The sequence below is a fragment of the Plutella xylostella genome, chromosome 23 (assembly GCF_932276165.1).
Source record: "Plutella xylostella chromosome 23, ilPluXylo3.1, whole genome shotgun sequence".
Classification (NCBI taxonomy): domain Eukaryota; kingdom Metazoa; phylum Arthropoda; class Insecta; order Lepidoptera; family Plutellidae; genus Plutella; species Plutella xylostella.
The window spans coordinates 2,554,338-2,579,803 of NC_064003.1; the positions used below are offsets into that span (position 1 = coordinate 2,554,338).

At 39.4% G+C, this 25,466-nt stretch overlaps 2 protein-coding genes across 2 annotated transcripts; both read left to right on the top strand.

Moving 5' to 3' along the window:
* The first annotated feature begins 9,971 nt into the window (after positions 1 to 9,971).
* On the top strand, positions 9,972 to 13,224 carry LOC119692521. Its single transcript, XM_038113391.2, has 3 exons — positions 9,972 to 10,124; positions 11,133 to 11,332; positions 11,803 to 13,224. The coding sequence occupies exons 1-3, from the start codon at positions 10,099 to 10,101 to the stop codon at positions 11,931 to 11,933; spliced, it is 357 nt and encodes a 118-aa protein (XP_037969319.1). The 5' UTR covers positions 9,972 to 10,098; the 3' UTR covers positions 11,934 to 13,224.
* Positions 13,225 to 13,602: 378 nt separating this feature from the next.
* On the top strand, positions 13,603 to 25,451 carry LOC105384753 (ionotropic receptor 25a). The gene is made up of 13 exons (XM_038113386.2): positions 13,603 to 13,918; positions 14,386 to 14,535; positions 14,779 to 15,081; positions 15,275 to 15,689; positions 15,936 to 16,050; positions 16,322 to 16,561; positions 16,780 to 17,168; positions 19,791 to 19,994; positions 21,590 to 21,775; positions 22,204 to 22,388; positions 23,382 to 23,529; positions 24,596 to 24,845; positions 25,108 to 25,451. The coding sequence occupies exons 1-13, from the start codon at positions 13,834 to 13,836 to the stop codon at positions 25,234 to 25,236; spliced, it is 2,799 nt and encodes a 932-aa protein (XP_037969314.1). The 5' UTR covers positions 13,603 to 13,833; the 3' UTR covers positions 25,237 to 25,451.
* Positions 25,452 to 25,466: the final 15 nt, after the last annotated feature.

Genomic DNA, 25,466 nt, shown 5'->3' on the forward strand with positions numbered 1-25,466 from the left:
TCAAATATATGTATATTTACGGATATACTTAATCATATAATCACGCACACAGCTTTCTGCTGGTGATGGGTATCCTTAAAAAGTACATGATTTATTATAATTTATTATTTTATTTATCATAAAATACACAGAGTTACATTTTATGAGGCTATTTACCAGCCCGCGAGTTTCACTATACCTTATTAGGTTTTATCGTTTTAGGACACTGAAAAATAACGTGATTTCAGATGGCACGTAAATAATAAAAGAGTTCCTATGTTTCTCAGTGATAGTTTATAGCCGGTAAATAATTTATTTAATCATTTATTAGAAGTCCACCACCACCCAATCACCCATCTTGACTTTCCTATTCTCGTGGAAATATCCATTAATTACGTTTATTGTAATGCTAGGTACCTAGTTGTCGCCGTGTGTGACTAGAATCTTTGTTATTAATACTAACAAAAATGCAGCATAAAATCATGAGCAAAAATTCAGTTAATACAGGTATATTTTTTATTCAGCAACCTATTAAAAAAAAACAATAAATTTAAAAAAAGTTATTGTTTTAGATTTTCTAGGTTTTTCCAAAAGATTTCTCGAACTAATCTGTTTATGTTAATCTTGAGTGTTAGCTTTCTGCATAATATCGAATTTCATCAAAACTCATCCATTCATTCCGTAGCAGAGAACTATTAAAAAATAGTGTAGAGTTGTAGGTACTTACGTATGTAATGTGATTGTAATGATAATGAACACAATAATAATTATCATAAAGGTCAAACACAGCATTAAGTCCACCTCATTGTACATATTTACTTCTGTATATTGTGCAATAAAAGTATAAATAAATAATTCAAATCATCCACCTTTTATTTATTTTGATCAAACATCCTTTTATTTATTTAACTATAGAAAGTACTTACCCACTAATCTTTTAGGAATAACCCACAGCATACCATTGCATCCTAAATACTACCACTTAGAAGCTTTTATTTCACGTTGGCAACATTATGGCACAGTTTCACAACACTGCCGCGGGGGCAGCACTGTATTGCGCAGTAGATGCTGCGCGGTGGTAACTGTTTGTGTAATGTGCTGCCACCGCGGCAGATTGCGTAACTAATTAATTTCAATCGATATTTTTGCCTCTTTTCGTTCAGAAATTGGCAAAAATATCGGCCACTGCTGTAAATCTAAAAGTTCTAAAACAATGTTTTAATTCTACTGGGATCTAGGTAACTAGAGGTACAAGTTTTTTTTACTTATTTAAGATAGGTATCGATTTTAAATACCACATAATTTTTGTGTTTCTAAACGGTTATTTCCAAGTTTGGGAATGAGAAGCAGCAGCCCCACTGTTGCACGACAGTACCTACTTTATATTTATAAGTACTGTATTAGATAGTCAAAAGGTACCTCTATTGAAATTTGGTAATTCAAGAAAATGTAGGTAATCTACTCCCAGTGAGTAAGTAGGTACCTAGGCTAGGTAACCTACCGACAGTAAAAAGTTTCATTTTTCTACCTTCAGAGAGGTAGGTGCTCTAGGTCTACCTATAGTACCTATCTATGGATAGTATGGATGCAATGATCAATGATGCTACCATGATGCAAGCAAGAAGCAAGCTTACGGGATTGTCCTGAGTTCAAAATGTTCTAATGGGGGCTAACGCGTGTGAATTTGCCGCTAGGGGCGCTGGTGTTGACTGAGGTTAAGTGACATTTTACTTTTCATATAATTTGTTTGGCGGGCTTCGTGATAAATTATATTTTCGTTCATTTCCCTGTTGAAAAGTGATCTCTTCGCGAAATTATCGCAAATATGGATTATTTATCGATGAATGTGCAGTTGCGCATGCTTTGAAAGCTGAATTAAGGAAAAGAGGCGCATAAATAAGCGGTCTCAAAGAGCAGCTAATTCAGAGGTTAGTTTGTTTACTGTTTACAAACTTATTTGTTACGAAATGTATGCTTGTTTGCTTAGGTAACAGCTATGTTTTTTCTTTTTACAGACACCAAGACTATGACCGTAACAGTAACTTGGTTGGAAACGTAGAGGACAGCATCATACAACAAAATGATTCAGTACTGTTGAGTGGCCTTCAGAAACTTTGTATAGCAGTGTGAACACTAAAAATGAAACTCCAGATCTAGATATTGTCAACAATGAGTAACTACTTTGGAATTTATGCACAGTGTACGTACATACCGTCGCTCTTACGGTGAATGAAAACATCGTGATAAAACCTGCATATCTAGATTTTCGAACCCACAAACCTGCAGAGGACCAGCGTGGTAGGAAATGGTCCAAGCTTAGGAGTGGAGTTTAGACCTTAAGGCGATATGCACAAAGGCTCCATTCGAGTGAGCTAGGTGCAGGTACTGACACCCTCACAAATAATAGAATACTTAGTATACTATACTACCATTATTTAGTTTCAACTAACAACTCAACCAGCATTCATTGTGTGGATTACTAATGTGTTATATTTTTTGTATAGCAGTGTGTTTAAACGAAAAGGATAAATAAAAGTTAAATCAGTGTGTAACTCTTTTATTTTTATTGTATTTATTAAATGCCTAATCCTTATTTACATTATGTTCTTTCTGAAATTAGTTATAATGATTTTCACAAACACGGATAGACGGATAATAATTATTTCACAAGCCCTTTTTTAGAACAGTTTTATCACTTGGTAACATATGTCCTCCTTTTCTTTCCGAACATAACGCATCTGCACAACATTGCGGGATAGTAACTCGATATGATGATAGTTATTTTATAATGAATAAGCTTATAAGATTCAAGATTTTAAAACTTTATTTCGCGCCAATTTGATGAAGTCGCCTTTGATAAGTTTGACAGCTATGGTACCTCAACCTTAGTCGACAGTGGCGCCAACTGGTGAGCAAAAAAACGGTAGTCCCCATTAGGTAGGTACCTAGGTACTTACGTACTTTCTTAAAAGTAAATTACGTCACCTTAAATCGTAAACCGCCTAACTCCACTTTTTGGCGAAAATGACTTTTTGGTATCAATAGAAGCGTTTTTTCAAGGCGCATCTACTCGTATTACTCGTAAATCGATAAAAAATTTGAATTCTGAGAAAATTTAGTTTTCGTTTTCCTCCTAACTCTAAGTCGTGATTTTTAAACAATAAAACCTCGTAACTCCTCCTACTCCCATACAACGAACGATGTAGGCGGGAGTGAACGTACATTTTTGCAATAAAACTATGTGTTTGGCTTTGTTTTTATTACTACATAAATAAATTATAGAACTTAACATTCTTATTGATCAATTTATAGTTAAATTTTGCTATTTTTTTTAGCAATATTATGCTCTTAAATTAAAAGTTACGCGTATATCACAAACAAAATATTTTGTATATTTTGGTTGGAATCAGCACTTTACTACATACTAATATAGGTTTTTTGCAAACAAGGCAGGACGGCTGCTGCAACCTGTTGCTGACGAATCCATGGCTCCTCTAACCGATCTCATCACAGTCATTCTCTTCGACTTGACAAGATAGGTGCTCCTTGAAGGACAGTAGATTGCACGGCACCCGTATAGATGCGATGGACTCATTTGCGAGGGCCCTCAGATTTGAAAGTAGCCCGTGCACTGCATGGCGTGTAGAGCACCAGCTACTCTTTGATTCTGGGGAACTAACATCTTGCAATGCTCCTTGAATGACCAGCAAATATCTACGACTAGGCTGAGGTAGCACATGTGCCGTTCTATAGCAATATGAACCTCACCAACCCGCACCGATAGATCTGTTGGCTCCCTGCACATTAGGAGTTTGTAGGATATCAGGAGGGGCGCTGTTTTAAGGCCTAGGCGGTGGATCATGCCACTATCGTCTTTGATAAATCATCCTCGATGGACGCTCTCTCAGCCATCTTCAATGTGACACACATTGAAGATGGAGATCAGCAGAATGAATTGTGCTAACGCCATTTGCGAGCTTCATTTGCAGGATAGTATTGTATGCCAAGTTACATTGCAGAGGTGTCCAAGACCGACCCCTGTGGAACTCCACAACTGACCTCCTTCTGCGAACATTAACCCTCTCTTATCGGGTAATTATTGTACCAGTTGGACCTCTGACTATTTGCTGGAGGTAGGATCGGCCGATGGTATTCAAGAGAGGCCCTGAAGGTTCCTCAAGGGATAGAGTTGAACGGGTACACCATGTCTAATCCTTGGTCTAATCTAACACCCAGCGCAACTATCCCCGCGGTTCACATCCTGCTCTGACAGTGAACGAACATAGAAGTACTTCTACTAATACGTATTGTATCCACTATCGATTGTACATTTCGTAAGCCAAACTGACAATCCGAAAGGTAATGACCGTTCATCCAGGGGTGTCACTAATTTAAAAAGCTTGTCAGCCTCTTATAGCAGGCAGATGGGTCTGTACTCTGTACATAGAAAAAGAATCTGCAGGACTGCTTTCTTTCTTCAGGAGCTTTAACGTGGCCTCGTTTCAGTCAGTGGACACCTCACTGGCACTCTGGCTGCTGTTCAACAGACAGATAAACTTTCTGTACAAATTCGCTTTGAGCGCCAGCACTCACACGCGGTCTGGTATTCCATCGGGGCTAGGAACAGTCTTTTGCGCTCCGTTCCAACTCTAGATCCGTCACTCCTTGCTCGTCAGATGATAGAATAGAATAGAATACTCTTTATTTTTCACCATTAAATAAAACGTGATGATGTTCCTAGTCTCTGGGAAACAGCGTGCTTACCACCAGGGATTCAACGGCAACGCCGGGACCATGGCCTCCTAGTACTGATTTATGTTTTCTACTGCTTATAACGATGACTGCTGATTATATAATCATTTTATTAAGTACATCAATAATACTCTAAATTTGAAGAAATAGGAAAAGGTTGGGAGATTTATCTATATTTTAATAGCGTAAGTCCATCAAAGAGAACAATATTATGCAAAATCGAAGTCCGAAAAACTCGTATTTCCAGGAAAAACACGTATCTCCAATAATAGTATTCACATAGAGATTGGGAAAAGATCGTAAGTCCATTTTATGTATAAAGCGATAAAAATAACTAATTTTTCATAACGCCGTTGAATGCGCAACCACTTTTTTAGTCTAGTATCAACAAAATATTAGGGGGTATCCTAAGTAGAAGTACAAAATAAACAGTTTTTTTTGTCTCCTGTAAAATTTGCTCGCGTGGAGTTGGGCGGTTTACGATTTAAGGTGACGATTACGTACATAGTAGGTATTTTATTTTACTAAACTTAATAATTATAGTAAGTAAAATCTAGCTAGCCCAGCACGGGGCGCAATACACGCATGTCAAGAGTAGTCAAGACGTCACAAAAGATTTCCGTTTCACTCGCTCTCAAAGCGCGGGATGTGATGTGAGTGAACGCGACGCAAAAGTGTCACGTCTTGGGGTCTTGCGCCCCGTGCTAGGCCTTCTGTAGGTAGGTACTACCACAGAATAATAACTAGTTAGGTACTACTTACTTATATATAACTTTGAAACATATTTGGTGTAGCTATGCTAGATTCTTGCTTTAATAGATAGACTAGAGTAGAGTAGAGTAGAGTAGGAAGGAACCTACATTACATGTATACCTTACCTACTAGGGCATGCAATACCGCAATACCGGTATTCGTAATACCGGGATCCCGTACAAAATTCCCGCTTTTTTCAATACCGGTATTGAAAGTTAATACCGGTATTGAAGTAATACCGGAATCGGACTTTTTTAGGCTATAAATAAAGCGATTAAGATTTAGTTAGCCTTGTGTGTGTATATACTGTGAAAGCGCACTTGTTCCCAACCGTTTAATGCAGTTTTCGGCTGCTAGAAATCTACTGTTGACCATGCGTAAACCGGCACCGGATGTAAAAAAATAGTTTATTCTAAAATTTAAACTCTAAAACTGATTTCTCGTAAAAATCTACAACAAAATACAGAATATGATTGCATTTTCTTGTTTTATTTTGATGTATACGACCTTTAAACACAGTATATGCCATTTATTACAAGGAAGTCTAATACCGGTATTAATACCGGGATCCCGGTATTGAGTTGTAATACCGGAACTCAATACCGGTATTGAAAATTGTTCCGGTATTGCATGCCCTATTACCTACACTACAGCTACCTAGCGGAGCCGGCGGCGTCGGCGGCAGCGGCGGCGGCGTTGGTCGTCGATCGGCATATCGGGGAAAGGGAAAAAGAGAGGGAAATTGTTTAGAGCAAAACAAAATATCCGGCAAAAATTCAAGGCTGTGCAGGTGAAAAATTACTACCTCTCTTTTTCGCACCGGTAACGTACATATTGCTATCTCAAATGCACGGAGACGCACGAACATCCCTCGCTACTGGCGGAATGATCAGTGTTGGCAACTTTGATAATTTTCCCAAAATATAGGGATTATGTGTCCTTTTTTTGTGAACACTTGGGTTAAGCAGGTATTTAGCAGCTAAGTATTTCTTATTCAGAAAAAACCCACAGTTGTTGTTAAAGTTGTGTTACATAAGTAGGTATGTTCACTATGTTCTAAATAACCACAGCCCATAATATGACAGAATGATTTGTGCTAATCTATAGATGGTGATCTGTCTTTCGATGGCAGGGCTGCAGGTCACGTGAATCATAATTAGTTATGGTCAGGTTTAGACAGGGCGGGGTTACTACCACCGAACTTTAACAACTAACAATCCTTAAGCAGCGTCGCACGCCTATCAAATCTGAGGTAACTTGAATGAATCTGACAGATGATCGAATTTTAGAAGTATCATAGATCTGTCACACCCACACAAGTTAACCCAGATTGGAATGCAGCTTATGGATGGTTTATTGATTATGGCATTTATGGTGCTGGTACGGTAGTGAATCCGTAAGGCTACGTCCGCATAGGCAGGAGGTTTGCTTAGTGCTTAGCGAGTCACCAAGCGAGTAGCTCAGTAAAACGAACGTTCTACACTGTTATTAGTAATCTTACGGAATTCTGACAGTTATCAATTTTAGACAAATCAGAGATCACAAACCTTTTTGGGCTGGGCACTTTTTCAATACGAGTCTGGACATCTGAGACTATAATATATTTTTTTTAGTCCCTGTATCCATTTTATTAAGTGCGGCGCTCCAAATTAAAAGGGGATTTACCTACGGTGAGAAATAATTACCGTACCTACCTAAATATATTACAAACAGTGAAAAATACAATTAAAGATAATCTCAATTATCTTATATAATTATCGCTGTCGTATAAAATATATCTAAAAACAACTACCTAGTAATTTTTAAACTAGTATTTTTGAAACGGTAGCCGCGCCGATGTCAGGGCGATGTTGCGTTCGTATTTGAATAGAGCTAAAAAAAAGAGATGTCGCTCTTTAAAATTGTATTGTGTGCACTGACTGGCTTGCGTGTCGTCACAGCAAACTGTGAGTCTAAAATGTGCGGTGGTGGTATCAAATTAGCGATACAGGTGAAATTGTGTCAGCGACTCATCGCTGACAGCAGAACACGTTTACCCCATCGGTCATCGGTTCTTCGACAGATGTGACCAGCCCATTGCCACTTAAGCTTACTAACTCGGTGAGCTATGTCGGTGACTTTAGTTCTCTGTCAGATTACTTCGTTCCGGATGCGATCTTTCAAGCATAGCTCCAAGCATAGCTCTTTCCATAGCTCGCTGAGTGACCTTCAGTTTGTGAACCAGTCCCACAGTAAGTGTCCACGTTTTAGCCCCATAGGTCATAACCGGTAGGACACACTGATCAAAGACTTTCGTCTTGAGACTTTGTGGTATGGGCGACGAGAAGACCACTGCGGTGTTGGTGGGTTCACATATGATCACAGATGTTTTCCTTCTCCGTAAGAGCGATGGTATACATTGTACTTAAATTCAAAGAACTCATTGTTACCTACATGTCAGCGCCGAGATTCGAACCCGCATCTCTTGCTTGAGAAGCGGGCGCTTACCCGACTGAGCCAGTTGGACTCGCGCAGTGAGTGTTCCGTACAAGTATACTTAATTACCTGAGGTAGTTTTCCTTTTAATTTCATCATAATTATGTACATCTATACGAAATATCAGCTTGATATCTTTACCCGTTTCCGAGAAAAAAGGTGGTGACAACAAAGTGTGATCTTATAAGGGTTCCTTTTTTTTCCTTTTGAGGTACGGAACCCTCAAAAAGAATAGTGACAATCGGATCAATCGTTTCGGAGATATGCGTGGACAAACATACATGCCAACAAGCATATAAACGTACATAGGTACATAAACATTTATAAAATTTTGAATATTTGTTTATTAGCCCTAATACTCGTATATTGTCATATGTCAATATGGTGCAGTTCCAATAATCTTACATACATACCGAACATATTATATGTACTTACCGAATAGACAATCTTTTTTTGAAATTGATTAAAAAGGTTTATTATCCCTGAATTTAGTAGGAAGTGATGCCATGCTAAAGAATAAAATAAAGCAATTAAAATTAATTCGATACATGGGTCGTGAGTCGTGATCCTACTTCATATTATAAATGCGAAAGTTTGTAAGTGTATATGTGTATGTATGTATGTATGTATGTGTGTATGTTTGTTATTTCTTCACGTCAAAACGGCTGAACCGATTTTAATGAAATTTGGAATGAAGTTAGCTGACACCCTGGATTAACACATATGTTACTTTTTATCGCGGAATTCCCACGGGAAAACTTATTAAGGCGAAGCGAAGCTCGCGGGAACAGCTATTATATTGAAATATTTGTTATTTTTGTATTAGTTTACTTGAGCAAGTAAATATTTAGATTTATCTTTTTGTATAAAAATATTAAGAAAAAATTATTGCCCAGATATCAGCTTGATATCTTTACCCGTTTCCGAGAAAAAAGGTGGTGACAACAAAGTGTGATCTTATAAGGGTTCCTTTTTTTTCCTTTTGAGGTACGGAACCCTCAAAAAGAATAGTGACAATCGGATCAATCGTTTCGGAGATATGCGTGGACAAACATACATGCCAACAAGCATATAAACGTACATAGGTACATAAACATTTATAAAATTTTGAATATTTGTTTATTAGCCCTAATACTCGTATATTGTCATATGTCAATATGGTGCAGTTCCAATAATCTTACATACATACCGAACATATTATATGTACTTACCGAATAGACAATCTTTTTTTGAAATTGATTAAAAAGGTTTATTATCCCTGAATTTAGTAGGAAGTGATGCCATGCTAAAGAATAAAATAAAGCAATTAAAATTAATTCGATACATGGGTCGTGAGTCGTGATCCTACTTCATATTATAAATGCGAAAGTTTGTAAGTGTATATGTGTATGTATGTATGTATGTATGTGTGTATGTTTGTTATTTCTTCACGTCAAAACGGCTGAACCGATTTTAATGAAATTTGGAATGAAGTTAGCTGACACCCTGGATTAACACATATGTTACTTTTTATCGCGGAATTCCCACGGGAAAACTTATTAAGGCGAAGCGAAGCTCGCGGGAACAGCTATTATATTGAAATATTTGTTATTTTTGTATTAGTTTACTTGAGCAAGTAAATATTTAGATTTATCTTTTTGTATAAAAATATTAAGAAAAAATTATTGCCCAGAAATGGATCGCAATTTTTCATTTTTTCGGTAAAGAACTTTTTTAGTAGCATCACTTATAAAATGTCAGAATTCTTTCCAATTAAAAATCAGAGAGTAGTCTAGAATCTTCGTGAACGGCCGCAATACGCGCATGGCGCCAAGCTAGTCGCTTAGCGTGTATAAATAGTATAAACGTTTTTCTATTATTTGATTTGCCAAGAAGCTATGCAATACGCCGTAGTCAGTAAGTAATTAATAAAAATATGTAAGGTAGGTATGTGAGAGATATGGGATAAGTTAGAAAATAATAGGCGAAAAATAATGCATGCATGGCAACACCGATACAGACGCGAAGCGGCGAAGCCCGCTTTTTTCCCCCCCCTCCTTCATTTGGTTGCCGGCGTTTGTGAAGTGTGGTGTTGTTCAGTGTGCGAAGCACGTGTATTATAAATTATTCTAAGTTATTTCTCTACAAAACCAAACTAAAATGGCAGACGCTGCAGTTGACACCAAGTAAGTTACATTTTAATTCCTAAAGTTGTAGTTTTATGTCAATATTGCATTATTTTACCTGTGTTTGGCGGTTTCGAAAACGTGACCAAAATGGCTTCCTATTTTGAGGACAAAATGCTATCAATACGTGTGGTTTTCTCTTGTTCGCTGTACTTAATACTTATCAGTAAATAATGTACGTGTTTCAGTTAGCAATGTGACTAATTTTCGCCTATTTGTATCGTGTAAATGTCATAATTACATACACGCGGGAAAAACTTTTTTTGTTGTATCCATGTTATTGTAGTTGTATTCGTTGCGTTACGGTGTTTCGTAAATGCTGGGTAGTTCAGTAGGCGTCGTTGTTAGTATCGGGTCCGTTTTGAGAAGCCCTTTTGTTGGAAAATGCTGGTCGCCGCGCCGGTCGAAGAAGGCGCGAGCCGCTATTTCCAAGATGGCGCTCATGCGCGGCGTGCCGGCGCCTCGGCGAGCGTCACCGACCGGCTTCCTACCGGCGGCGGCGGCGGCGCGCGCTCGTTTTGAACATTCGAACTCGCCGACCCTGCAACTTTTGCAACTCGGTCGGCCGAGGACGCTTTGCCGCCGCTTTCGTCATTTGTTATTTTTAACTCACCTCTTTTAACCGTCGACGTACTGGAGCGAGTAACGTATGCAGCAATGATGTTTACGTTCAGTTTCCGCCGTTGCAGTTGCAACTTTCCCACATGCGATCTTGCGTAACCGCCTGCCTTGTTTTTGCACCGCCACTTTTCCTTTTGCGTTCCCCCACTCGGCCTAGCAACAAGTTTATTATTCGTTCATGTTATCAACTATAGGTCGGTACTATGGAGCACAAGGCGCGCTTAACTTGTTGCTATGTAACTTATAAGTGGCGCAACAAACTTTGTTTGAACTTATCAAAGTTACCACATAAACTCACCTAGGTTGGACTCCATCCAAACTTCCAACACTAACATCAGAAGTATCAAACCGAAATCCTTTCAACTAACGATCCTTAACCTTTTCCAGGGAAGTCGCGCCCGAGGAGGTGACCTCTACGGAGGCGGCGAAGGAGTCTCCAGTGAAGAAGGCCCCGGTCAAGGAGACCAAGGAGGCCGAGAGCAACGGCAAGGAAGAGAACGGCAGTGGAGACGCGCCCGCCGACTCGCCCGCCGAGAACGGAGACGCCGATGAGAGCAACGACGCCAGCGAGAATGGAGACGCGACAGGTAATTCACCGTGACAGATTGATTGTACGCCAACCATGGGTTGCGAAGGAAATGTGTGTGCGTACGACGCGACGGTGTAGTAGCGCGCGCGATTGGTTATGAAAGGAAATTTTATTAGACTATGTTTTTGCGTGGGTAACTCATGGTTGGCGTACTGATTAATTAGGTTTCACACAAGAGTTCCCCCAATTCGAGCCATTCTCAACTCTAGGTCAATATAAGGAGGAATGTTCCATCTTTTACTTAGCAAGTTACGTGCGTGTCCCAGAAATGTTGTAGGTAGGTACAAGATGCGTGCTATGTAAATGAGCACAGTTAAGTCAACCTGTTGAACCAGTGATTTACATATTGCTCAGTGAGCTGTTTACATGAGTGGTATTCAGGTAGACAGGAGTTCTTTCAGTGCCTTCCTCATTGAATCACAAATGTTTACTGGATAAATTTCTTATATAATTTCTTGTTATTTTCAGAGAAAAAAGAGGCGGCCGTGAAGAGGAAATCCACCGCTGACAACGGCACCGCTGAGAAGACCACACCTGAGAAGAAGGCCAAAGTAGTGGAAGAGGCCCCTGCAGCAGATGCGGAGGAAGTGGCTGCCTAAACTATGTTAGTGTCGCATCTCGCTCGGTTTACTGCAATGCATCGGTGCCCATTAGAGTTCAACTCTCCATAGACTGATTACAAACACATATCCATTAACAAAATATCCCTTGTAACTGATGGTACCAAAACAATAGCACCAGTGTCATACAGTGTTTTAACTTGCCATTGAGTTGAGCTCTATTGTGACGACATTCTAGTTTTATAAATAATACTATGTGTATTAAGATTACCTGTGAAGTACCTGTAAAGTGTAAATTAATGTTGGATTACTGTCAGATGTATGGTGACTTAATAATGTGCATCGCAGTGAACTGACCTAAGCATAATGGATGTAGATGTTGTATGCTGTTTCGACTTTTGGTGTCTATTTCAACGGACAGGTAGGAGGGTTATTGAATTGATGAATTATTTACATTCTGGTATCGGAAAGCATTTCACCAGTTACAATACTGCCAAAGTACTTCACCCAGTGTGGAATCATTCACGGTCCGTTCTGTGAACGACGCGATTTATATAACAGCTTCCGTAATACAAGGATACTAGACTAATTAAGATTTAAATGTTTAGATAAATAATTCAGTTGTAAATTTAAGTTTAGCAGTAAAATATCGCACATTATATTTTTCATAAGCATATTACCATTTAAACATTCCTTTCGAATTTTGGTTATTGATATATTGTGAATTTCGGTATTTTCCTAACATCTATTTGAATTAACTTATGTGAGTCTAGATGAAGACTATAAGCAGACTTCTACAACACAACGAATTGGCATGCACTAACAACATCCCGGGCTCATAGCTTTCATCTGTTTCACAGGCGAGCTCCTAACAAAAGTTCACTTTATAACAGTAACATAAGATTGAAATTTAATTAAAAGTTCAAAAACTACAAGGTGATAGTTCATATTATATTGACATAATATTGTTTGTGCTATTTGGTATCCTATTGACATGTGTTTATTTTCTTATCCAGTGTTTTTGTAACTTATTTTTTTCTTCTAATTGATATGTGATGTGATACACACAAACCTCGAATATAAGGCAACTAAGACCTTATGGAAATGAATCTTCTTTTTTATTGCCAAAACTATACACATGACTGTGTTCTGTGCTAAGGGATTTTACGATAAGATTTTGACTAACTTTTTCTGGTACTTAAATTTTTCAAAGATTTTAATTCAAAAGTACATTTAGTATTAGATTTATGGTAGCGTGTACAGGTATTGCACTTCTCTGTGTTGAGTTAGTGTTTGAAAACGTTTCTGGCAATAAAATAGTCCAAACTAAGTTCGTTGTTCTTATTACACGCCATCTTCATAGCATAACTTCGTTAGTCACGGTGTTATGAGTTCTTCTGAATAATTAACCGTTTTATGGTTTATGAATAGAGACTGACGCACACCAACGGTACCTATGGCGCGATCAGGAGTTTTATACACAGATTCCTCCAAAATTCTGAACTTCAATCTTAGGTTACTAACCTATAACTTAGTTTTGTGCCTCGAGATATTTTAGCCCATGATTCTAGCTAGCCAGTTAGGTCTACTCTTCCTAGTCTTCCTCATACGATATTATGAAGCATGAAGGTAGGTACTGATTAAGTACCTACATTATAAATTCTGTTACATGTAGCCATTATAATGAAAACATACTGTGTGCACGGTGGTAGAACAGTGCAAATAGACTTTCATAATGATAGATGGTCAGTAATGTCATCAATAAAGCACTAATACCAAGGTCGGTCATCGCTGTGGCAACCTATCGCGTACACAGAGGCACGTGTGTCCCTATCATTACAGATACAGTTCAGTGGGCCAATACCAGACTCGGTCGATGGACGTAGCATGAATGTTCGAAAGAAAGTGAAAATGAAGAAGTAAAAAGTCACGCAAAAACATGACGGCGTCGCTTCTGGTGATTTTGGTGGTGGGTGGCTCTCTGAGGCTCTGCACTTCGCAGACGACGCAAAATATCAATGTTTGTGAGTAAACCTCATTTCACTTGATTGATTATTACCGTCATCAATATTAATTATGTTTACGAGTTTTCTATGTATAAATTATTGTACATACATATAAGTACCTACCTATTGTATGTGGCCATTAGTCCAATGTTGTAATACTTCACTTCACCCTGGATGAAAGCTCGGTAGTGAGCTAAGAAGGTACATTTATATTCTAAAGCACAGACATCTGAATTACTTAGATGTATTATGTTGATTCAAATGGCAAATTTTGGCGCTCTCATGTGAACGGTCTAGGAATTAAAGGAAACCGTTATTTTATGAATGAGTATGCGCATTGATGTAATACCACGAAAAATGCATTCATTATGACTTATCAACGTCATAATACTTATAGCTAACTATGTGTTGGTAACTTCCTACATAGAGCTAGCTTATAAAATAAAAAACCTTTCAACTGGGTACAAATTACTCGTCTCACACAGTGCTAGTAAATGAAGAGAGCAATGCGTTGGCTGAGAAGGCGTTTGAGGTGGCCAAGGAGTATGTGCGGAGGAACCCGAGCCTCGGCCTGGCAGTCGACCCAGTCATCGTAGTCGGAAACCGAACCGACGCCAAGGCTTTCCTGGAGAATGGTAAGAATACATACTGGTCTATATACCTACTTGAATTTTTTTGCTAAGTAGTAGCTAGGTTAGGTGAATCAGTACCGAAAGGCTGCAAACTTGCTAGGTACCCCAAATGCAAATTCTTGCATATCTATTGCAGAACCATAATACAGGCTGATAAAGTAGTAATTTTAAATTGCTAATTTATAACAGGTACAAACATCTAAAGTATACTAAGTATCTGTTTTGACTTTTCCAATACCATTCCAGTTTGCAGAAAATACAACGACATGATATTAGCCAAGAAGTCTCCCCACGTGGTGTTAGACTTCACGATGACCGGTATCGGCTCGGAGACCGTCAAGTCTTTCACCGCCGCGCTATCTTTACCCACGATATCTGGATCATTCGGCCAAATCGGCGACCTGCGACAGTGGCGCACCCTCACGGCGAATCAGACCAAGTTTATGCTCCAGGTCATGCCACCAGCAGACATCCTACCGGAGTCCATTAGGGCTATTGTCACTAAACAGGACATAACTAATGCTGCTATAATTTTCGACGAATATTTCGGTGAGTTACCAACCTCGTCAATCGCTATCGATTAGTCGTGTCTTAATTCGTCGGTTGACGGGCCTGACACCCGATTGAGATCTATTTCGGTTTGAACTAGAAACTAGCTGTGTAACCAGTGTCGGTGCTCGTTAACCTTAGCTGCTTTTCTTAAAATAGAAATACTGCGACTAACGCTGTTTACACGTTGCAGTAATGGACCATAAATATAAGTCGCTGCTGCAGAACATTCCCACTAGGCATGTCATAACACCCGTCAAGAGTTTCAATAGAGACGAGATCAAGAATCAGTTGAAGAGTCTTCGCCAGTTGGACATCGTCAACTTCTTCGTGATTGGGAGTTTGAGGACCATAAAGAACGTTCTAGACGCGGCAGACGAAAACCAGTACTTTGGTCGAAAGACGGCGTGGTTCGCGCTTTCATTGGACAAGGGAGATATAAGCTGTGGGTGTAAAGATGCCACGATAGTTTACTTGCGACCGACGCCAGATGCTAAAAGCAGGGACCGGCTGGGGAAGATCAAAACCACGTATAGCATGAATGGGGAACCGGAAGTCACCTCCGCGTTTTACTTCGATCTTTCACTCCGGACGTTCTTAGCTATCAAGTAATAATTAACGTCAATTGCGTTTTATGTGAAATTCAGGTTTTTAAAGATGTTGTACAGGTACTAGATACCGCTAGAATACTGTTGGAATAATATCCTGACCGCCAAAATTTACACTTCATGAATTTTTAATACGCGGCCAAGTCAAAAAGTCCGTTATAAATTTTGCGTTGTATGTTTTGTTTTATACCTGCTTTTCTAAATTTAAGCTTGGCAATTCCACTAGTCTTGAATTTTATATTCCAGATCATTACTGGATTCTGGCAAGTGGCCAAATGACATGAAATACATAACTTGCGATGATTATGACGGTAAGAATACCCCAAACCGCTCCTTGGATCTGAAAGCTGCTTTTCAGGAGGTGGGTGTGTAACTTATTTGCATTTACATACCTACATTATTCCACTAAGACAGTCGGAATCGCAACAATTGTTCTTTCTAATGAATACTAATGATGTAAGTACATAAGCATTACGTTACGAATGAAATCTATCTTTGAACGAGTTCCACGCTGCGTTAAACTTTATAACAATGACATTACATAACGTGACACGGAAGGTACGCAAGCATCATCAGTAGGATGCCTAGGTTCGCTAACATTTCCTACGCAGTAAACGTTTGTTGCATTTCAGGTGAAAGAATCTCCTACCTACGCACCATTCTTCATACCAGAGGACGAACCCATGAACGGGCGAAGTTACATGGAGTTCAACACGGAAATTTCAGCAGTGACGGTTAAAGATGGCGCCTCGATTGGCAGCAGATCTCTGGGCTCGTGGAAGGCAGGGCTGGCCAACCCGCTCTCTCTGTCGGACCCGGAGAATATGAGCGACTACTCCGCACAATTAGTCTACAGAATCGTGACGGTCGAGGTAAGTCAATGACCCCGCAACCGCAGGCCTCCGGCGCGGTAAAACGCATCATTCTGCCCAAAAATGGCGGCCAAAAATTCGTACGACTCAAGACATCTGTGTTTAATGTTTACCCAAGTTCTCGGAACGCCTATTGTTTTCATTTTCGCACCTGAGACGACTGAGACGCGGATGCACGTTACAATTCCTAGATGCTGAACTAATTGTTTCCCCCGTAGCAACAGCCGTTTATTATACGAGACGATGACGCACCGAAAGGCTTCAAAGGCTATTGTATCGACCTCATAGAAGAAATCCGGCAAATTGTGAAGTTCGACTATGAAATCACTTTGGCGCCCGACAACAATTTCGGCACGATGGATGAGAATGGAAATTGGAACGGGATAATAAAGGAGTTGATTGAGAAGAGGGCTGATATTGGCTTGACGTCCTTATCCGTCATGGCAGAACGGGAGAATGTGGTAGATTTCACGGTTCCGTACTACGACCTGGTTGGAATCACCATTCTGATGAAGCTACCACGGACCCCTACTTCGCTATTCAAGTTTCTGACCGTGCTAGAGAACGATGTGTGGTTGTCCATTCTGGCCGCATATTTCTTCACTAGGTAAGTAAGTTTCCTACGTTATTAAAAGCGGAAACCTTTTAAAGTCAGCCGGCCGGCGCGGCCTGTCGTCAGCGCACGCAGGAAAAGCCATTGAACCCATAATCACCATCATCATTTTGATGTCACTCATTTTTGATACGTTTCGTACCTATCCAGGGTTAGGAATTAGGCTAGTTGGAACTACCTAAGTAAATTGATAGTGCAATTTTTCCATTATTTTTTTGCGTTGCTGACTAAATATTTCTAGTTAATAATTTAGTAACTTGAAAAACTAAAAGTATACTTATGAGAGTTCTTGACAGCATTCAATAATTAATTGGCGTTTTCTCATAAATATCTAATAGCTATACTTAGTCTGGCTTCAAAGAAAGCATTTGGTATAATTTATGATGATGAAGATGAAACAGCACTTGTGTTTGTATAAAAACAACTTCCAACATAGTAGGCCCCCCATTATGCTATTACCATCATGTTGTGTACAAACCACTAGCTACAGTTTGAATAATTCATTGACGTAGGTAGCTATCGCACAGGACCCTAAAAGTAACACTATTTACAATTAACTTGTTCTGTTAATTAGGATAAGTACAACTTCTATCTTTATACTTAACTTAAACAAACTGTTACCCACACCAAACCTTTATAAGGATTGATACAGCAAATGAAAAAAAGAATTGATTCATCATCATCATACAACCGCGGCACTAACTACTCAATATAGGTAGGGTTCTTTTTTAGAAACATACGAGTATTACAACAGCTGAATCAAAGAACAATAATGCAGTCAGTCTCTGACAATTTGATCAATAATACATCACAATCCTATTGCAGTATTGCTCTGGCTGCTTGTGCCACAGATACTCGAGGTTTGGGTTCGAATCCCGGCAGCGACATGAAGTATGTGTTAACTTTTGCATACAGAATAGTTCATTTGTTCCTACTCTTGTGTTAAGTTTGGACACCACACAGGGACTGAAGACCAGCTTACGAAGAAAAATCACTAACGACTCTATCTCGTCTTGTGTTAAATTATCGATTGAAGAACAGCTATCGTTCGTTCGTTTTTGTCAAACTAGACTAACCCTCCTTACGAGCCAGTGTGTTGTGTATAATGTGTGGATCGATAGAAGCAACCGGAATGGTTCTACTTTTTCCATTATTTTCTTATCTAGATTTCATAGAACGAGGTCGCTATGTAACATGTGGATACCTTCATAACATGACCACACGCTTACATTCTCAAATCTTGATACATACATAAGTGCTTAGCGTATTAGTGTTATTACTAACTCTGTTTATGTCATGTGCATGACGTCAAGTCCTCAAATGGAAATGATGGTGTGACCCTGGTGGATTTTTAGGACTTGAGCTTAACCCATGTACTATACTTACCTACCTACTAGTACATACTTATTTGGAATGTTGGTGGCTTCCAATCTATCTAATCTAGGCCGAAATAACAAAGTAGGAACTGTATATCCAAGGGGACAGCGAAGCCATCCCACATAGCTATATATCGATTCCCGATATTCCTGTGATTAACTGCATAGTTCTAGTGAATGAGGTATTGTACCTAAGTACATTATAACGTACACAACGCAACATTATGGTCACATTTTCAACACGTAGGTAATGTTGGATATTTTTGCTGAGAAATAAATGAATGATTGTTTGACTGCAACCTAATGAATTCCCACGCGCTTGCACATTGTCACTGCATTACTCATTAACTTAATTACACAATATTAAAAAGCTTTATAAATTTGATTAAAGGCTACATTTTTTGATAATAATTAGAAGCAAATATGTTGAAGCTTCCGTTAAGCCAAACAGTAAATTTAACGGTGTCCACACCGCAATATATTTTCCATGGAACCACAGAAATGACATTATGATTACTGATAACGTGAATTTCCTATGGGAATGAGGCATTGTGATCATGTTACAATACAATCAAATGGATATTAACACGCTAGTAAAGTAGAATTTATACGTTAATCCTCCTAAAATGCTGATCTCACATGTGAAGAATCATAAATAAGATAATATGGAATGTAACCTCTAGTTGTAGTGGATCTCACGTAGCTTTATACACCCACTCATGTACTTAATTGAACCTTATGTATGCGCAATATTGTTGTAGTAAGTAAGTTTATTAAGTAGCAGTCTGTCTACTGCTGGAAATAGATATATATCGAAGAAGCCCCAAAACATAGTCCTCATCTACCATAATTACCGACACCGACTAATTCGCCAATGGGATGGCCCATTACGGTGGTATCTGCTCAGCTATCGACCATTCTAGATGCCTGCCGAGCAGAGAGTTGACCATCCACGAAGGGATTTTGATTTAGGTTAATAAAATTGTCAGACTTACATCATGTCATCAAGCGGGTCAAATCTACATGGCCGAATATACTTACTTTTTTTTTCCTCAACCTCTAGAGTGTCCCACTGCTGGGCAAAGGTCTCTCCTTGAACTTTCCACTTATCCCTTTCTTGGGCCTGCTCACACCATTCCGTGCTAAAATTATTGTCCAGGTCATCCCGCCATCTCTCCTTCTTGGTCTGCCTCTGCGCCGGCGGCCGTTGTTACTTACTTATCATAATTTATTATTCCAGCTTCCTCATGTGGGTATTCGACAAGTGGAGCCCCTACAGCTTCCAGAACAATCGCGAGAAGTACAAAGACGACGAAGAGAAGCGAGAGTTCACCCTCAAGGAGTGTCTCTGGTTCTGTATGACGTCACTGACACCGCAAGGAGGCGGGGAGGCGCCCAAGAACCTCAGCGGAAGACTGCTGGCTGCCACCTGGTGGCTGTTTGGGTGAGTTTCAGTCTATTGGGAAGGGAATGAGGGTCATGTGGCAGACAGTAGTCAACGATGTATTGTCTATGGTTCTGCATGATGTCACTGGATACGAGAGTCGCCGAACAAACGTCAGCGGCAGACTGCTGGCTGCGACCTGGTGGCTGTTTGGGTGAGTTTAAGATCTATTGGCAAGGAAATAAAGGTATTGAGGCCACCAATTCTTTCGTGACCTCCCAAAATACGGAGTTGAAGTTTATTTTAAATTTTAACTAATTTGTCGTCTAGTTAAGAACATTCAAGTCAAAAGTGTAAACTTTAGCGAGGTTTCCGATCGCAAACTTGTTGTGACCATGCACGGTTTTCGGATTCTTTTAGGTATTTAATTTGACACTATGCAACTCGATATTTGCATACCCTATCATTCTAACCTAAATATTATAAGTAGGTTAAACAAGCAGCACATTAATTGGCAGTAGGTCATGCAGGTAGATAGTTATAAACACTAGGGTAGGTATGTATTGATTGTGCATGTTCCTGTTTCATCAGTGACATAGTTATGCCTTTATGGAGTGTAACGTTGTTTGGTTATCCCTAGCGAAGTAAGCAGGTGCCCTACTTTCTAGGTCTAGACTTATACATAGATGTACTAAGTGCTATGTTCGAAGTTGGTTGAATACGACAAACGACAACTTGATGTAGTGTAAAGCCATTACCATGATTAGTTTAGGATTATACAATATGTGTCATGAAAGATAAACGATAGGTCTTTCTGATATTGGATGTATGGATCAATATACCTTCCTACGTCGTCGTGAGTCTTCGAATATGAATTAAATTTGTAACTTAAAATAGACGAGTAAAATAGGCCATCACAATATTATTATATCAAATAAACGGGCGCCAGATGAAATCAACGACAGGCGAAGCTTATAAAATTACAGCGCACGAAGAAAAATATTTATTCCTATTCCACAAACTGCCTAGACTAGACTGCGATTCACGTAACTTGACCAAAAATTCCGAAACTATTTTTGTCAGACGAAAATAGTGGATGTTCCCTGTCCACACCAAGTTGCATTTATTAATGTAAAATCCAGTGTTAACTGAAACAATTGGTCAAGTTGCGTGAATCCAAATCGAACTCTACCTAGACCAAAAATATCGAGTAATTTGAAGTGTCTACCTTGCTAGTGTAATGAATAAAGTCTTAAACGTTACGTTTTTGGGGTCACTGACTGTTTAATTTGCCCCTGAATAAACTGAATTCCGCGTTCAATGCTCATTTTAAATTCTAACTAACTTTTTGTCCTTGGGCTTGGCCGCTGTAATTTTTTACGGCAAAGTGGTAATGCTGGTCTTCGGCTTACCGCTTGCTTGGCCACACTCATGTCCTACCTAAGTATTAACTCATTATTTAATCACCTGCCTGCTTTGCCTTGCCTCCGCCGTCCGTTGACATCATAGAAATAATAATTAAAAATAGTTGTGACATTTTGACGGATGAGTGAAGGAGAGAACACCTGAATTTATGAATGAGGAAGGCATTTTTTAACAGATGGACAACCGACTTTCTACTTTTTCGGTCATGGAACTTAACCGTTTTCTTTCAGATTCATCATAATAGCATCATACACTGCAAACCTGGCAGCTTTCCTCACAGTATCTCGACTGGACACACCGATAGAATCCCTGGATGACCTCTCCAAACAGTACAAGATACAGTATGCTCCGCTGAATGGGTCAGCCGCTATGACATATTTCGAACGCATGGCGCATATTGAAGTCAGATTTTATGAGTGAGTGTTTCGCTTTATGCTTCTTGGTTTTATTGTTTGCCAACTGTAGTTACCTATTCGCAGTCTCGGTTACATTATCGTGTAATTTGCAAAAGTTTTGAAACGCCTTTGTGTCAGTATATTGCTGTTATCGGTCAAATGATCAAAAGGAATTCCGTGTGTGTTGACTTGTCTTTGTTATCATTAAATTCGGGAATTCTCTAAGATGTTTGTTTGACCAATCAACTAAACATGTGACAGCACATTTGCTGTTTAATTACCCACCTTACAGCGTGTTTTAATGCCAGTTTAGGTTACTCAAATGAATAGATGCAATGTACAGTATAGCCGTAAAAAATTAAGTCGTGACTATGGCATAGCCTAGATCCAAATAAACTACGTAAGTAAGTAATTATCTACTTAATTAATAACAAAATGATGTCTTCCAGAATTTGGAAAGAGATGAGTCTAAACGACAGTCTAAGCGACGTGGAGCGGGCCAAACTAGCCGTGTGGGACTATCCAGTGAGCGACAAATATAGCAAGATGTGGCAAGCGATGAAAGAGGCCGGCTTGCCCAACTCCATAGAGGAAGCGGTGCAAAGAGTTCGTGATTCAAAGAGTTCCAGCGAAGGTGAGACTGGCTGGATATAAATGTGCCAACCTATTTATAATTAGTTAGTATTTTCTATCCAGCCAGCAATATCATAAAGGTCCAAGCTATGAAAATAAAAACTAACTATAAACGGGTAATAGAACTAACTACTAACTTACCTGTGACGGCTATGACGTAAGTTGGTATCTAGACTAAAAATTTCTGAATAATTACCAGCTCACATAGACGAATGCCATGTAATTTAATGGGTTTTGCTTTGTACTGAACGTATTGTTTTGTTAGAACCTACCTACTTATTATTTAACTACTTCGGTAGCAAAAGTTTTACTTTAGAACAACTAGCGCCATCTAGTGAGTGGCACTGGAACTGCAGAGCGTTTTATTCGTTCAGAAAATTGAGGGTTTTCCATAACTCACCTACTTCCTTCCCTAATCGTTACACCGTACAGTTAGCAAGGTTTGCTACGCTTCAAAATTCCTTATTTATTATTAAATGGCTAACCTATGTACTTTACATTATGTGTGTCAATATTCTGCAGCGCATTGGGTGATAGTCATGTAGGAAAGTTTAGAAAGGGAGTTTCAACCTAGGGGATATAAACTAAGTTTCCATTCAAGCGAGCTAGATGGCTCTATATGTAGCTATAGCTATGTTCAGCAACTACCTATAACAGTTAATTCATCGGCTACTGTTGGGCCTCCCTTGTGTAGTTGAGAGTAACATCAAGCCGTGCCACATCGTAAAATACATCCGCATCTATTTTATTTGAAAATGCGTTAGCTGTCGTTCAGCTTAGTGTATTTTTTTACGCTTGTGCTTAAGTAGTATTGCACGGTCTATTATACCTACTAAGGCTGTTTTAACAGCATGCGGATTGCATGCGTTCATACAAGTATTCATTGTAACGCGTGGAATGGAAGATGGCGTGCCATCCCGCGTGCGTGAAGTAATCCACGTGCTGTTAAAAAGAGCCTAAGAAGAAGAGAAGGCTAAATACCCCTCTCCCCCAGGGTTCGCGTGGCTGGGCGACGCGACGGACGTGCGCTACCACGTGCTCACCTCGTGCGAGCTGCAGATGGTGGGCGACGAGTTCTCGCGCAAGCCCTACGCCATCGCCGTTCAGCAGGGATCGCCGTTGAGAGACCAGTTTAATAATGCGTAAGTACATTACCACCTATACTATGATGTATGTAGGTTGCAGAATTAGCATTTAGCATCCATCAATAATGTTAAACGAATAGGCGCAGGTAAAAAATAGGTAAGTTTCTGGTTTACATATCACGTCGGGGTCACCAATTTGCCATAGAAGTCAGCCAATGCGGTGCAGCAGGGGCGCCGCTCCGGTGTCAGTTCACTAATGCGAGAGTGCTGCTTGTATTAGAGACAATAACTTCCTGTATTAAGATGATATTTATTGTATAGGCACAAGCTGCAGGCAGAAAACAGGTCCGTTGCTAGCTCACATATCACTTCGGGGTCACCCATTCACCAACAGGCGATATATTACTTGCTTCAGAGCATTCTAGTCTTCTTATTCATCGGTGAAAAACACTAGAGCTAGACTAGGGTTACATACATTTACACTGAAATGGACGGAATGCAAACATAATATCTATCAGAGTTTAGGTTTCAATTAAGTTTATCATTGCGTAGGCACACATGTGTGCACTACAAATATATATTATGTACACACATTCCCATTGGAATAGACCCATATGTTACGCTCCAATATCGCATAGCAACGCAATCTTATCGGCCTATAGTGAGCCTACCGGAGCAGGTGAATGACCGCTTATCTTTTACGTATCACTTATTTTATTTGCGGATCTGCTATAACAAAAAGTGTTATCGACCTCTTGCCATATGGGTTCAATGTCTATTAAAACAGTGTGGTTTCTTTTAAATTTACCCTTACGCATGTAACTTGGTGGTGAAAACTTTGAACATTATTGCCATAACATAATTATTATGAACAATGTTTACTTACCTATTATAATCTACTTTTCAATTTATATACGCGCTAAGTGAGATTCGTCACATCTGCTGAAGATCTTCTATACACGTTAATAAAATAAACGGTGGTGGGTGACGCGGGAACATGCAAGCTTAGGGTGGGACGCCTCCTGAAGATTCACTCTAGAATTATTGGAGCGCAGAAGCACTGCGTTTTAGGCATCATAGATTTTTCACTTTACTAACTACTTTACTATATTTATATCCACAGAATCCTTCAACTGCTAAACAAACGCAAGCTCGAGAAGCTCAAGGAAAACTGGTGGAACAACAACCCAGCGGCGATGAAGTGCGACAAACAAGACGACCAGTCTGACGGGATCTCCATACAGAACATTGGCGGGGTCTTCATAGTCATATTCATGGGTATAGGACTGGCTTGTATCACGTTGGGGGTCGAGTACTGGTGGTACAAGTGGAGGAAACGACCCACCATTGGGGATGTCACTCAGGTTACTCAGGTAAGGGTTTTTAGTACGAAAATTACATAGATGCTTTATCCTTGTAAGACCATTTTGGTAATAGACACTTTCGGCCAATGTCTTATCGTATGACATTTTTCTACGTCCCGGCTAAAACCGTCGAACCTTAATCTATATTTTGATGCTGTTATTATTTTCCGCTCGAACCCCGTGCAATATATCAACATTTATCATCACCAGTAAATCACCAGAGCCTTATTGTAGGAGCAAAACAATTATATGATTATCTTCTATTTGCCAGGTTGAACCAGCAAAAGTGACGAGAAACAATGTGGGACCGGCCGATCACCACAACACCAGTAAAGTGGGGGAAGGATTTTCATTCAGATCTAGGAACCTAGGTCTTGCTAACTTAAGGTCTAAGTTCTAACTTGACAATGAGAATGTGACGAAACTTTGAAATATTGATCTCATTAGCTTTATACTCGTAGCTTTTACTTAGGTTTAAGAGGTATTTTCCATGTGTTCATATAATTAAATAAATTATTGGTTTGAATTAGATAATAGCAAACTTAGATATAGGTCTACTCCAGTATTCTAATGTAAGCTGCAAGTGTGTCCACAAATAAACACTTTGCACCCAAACAGATTTTAATTTTA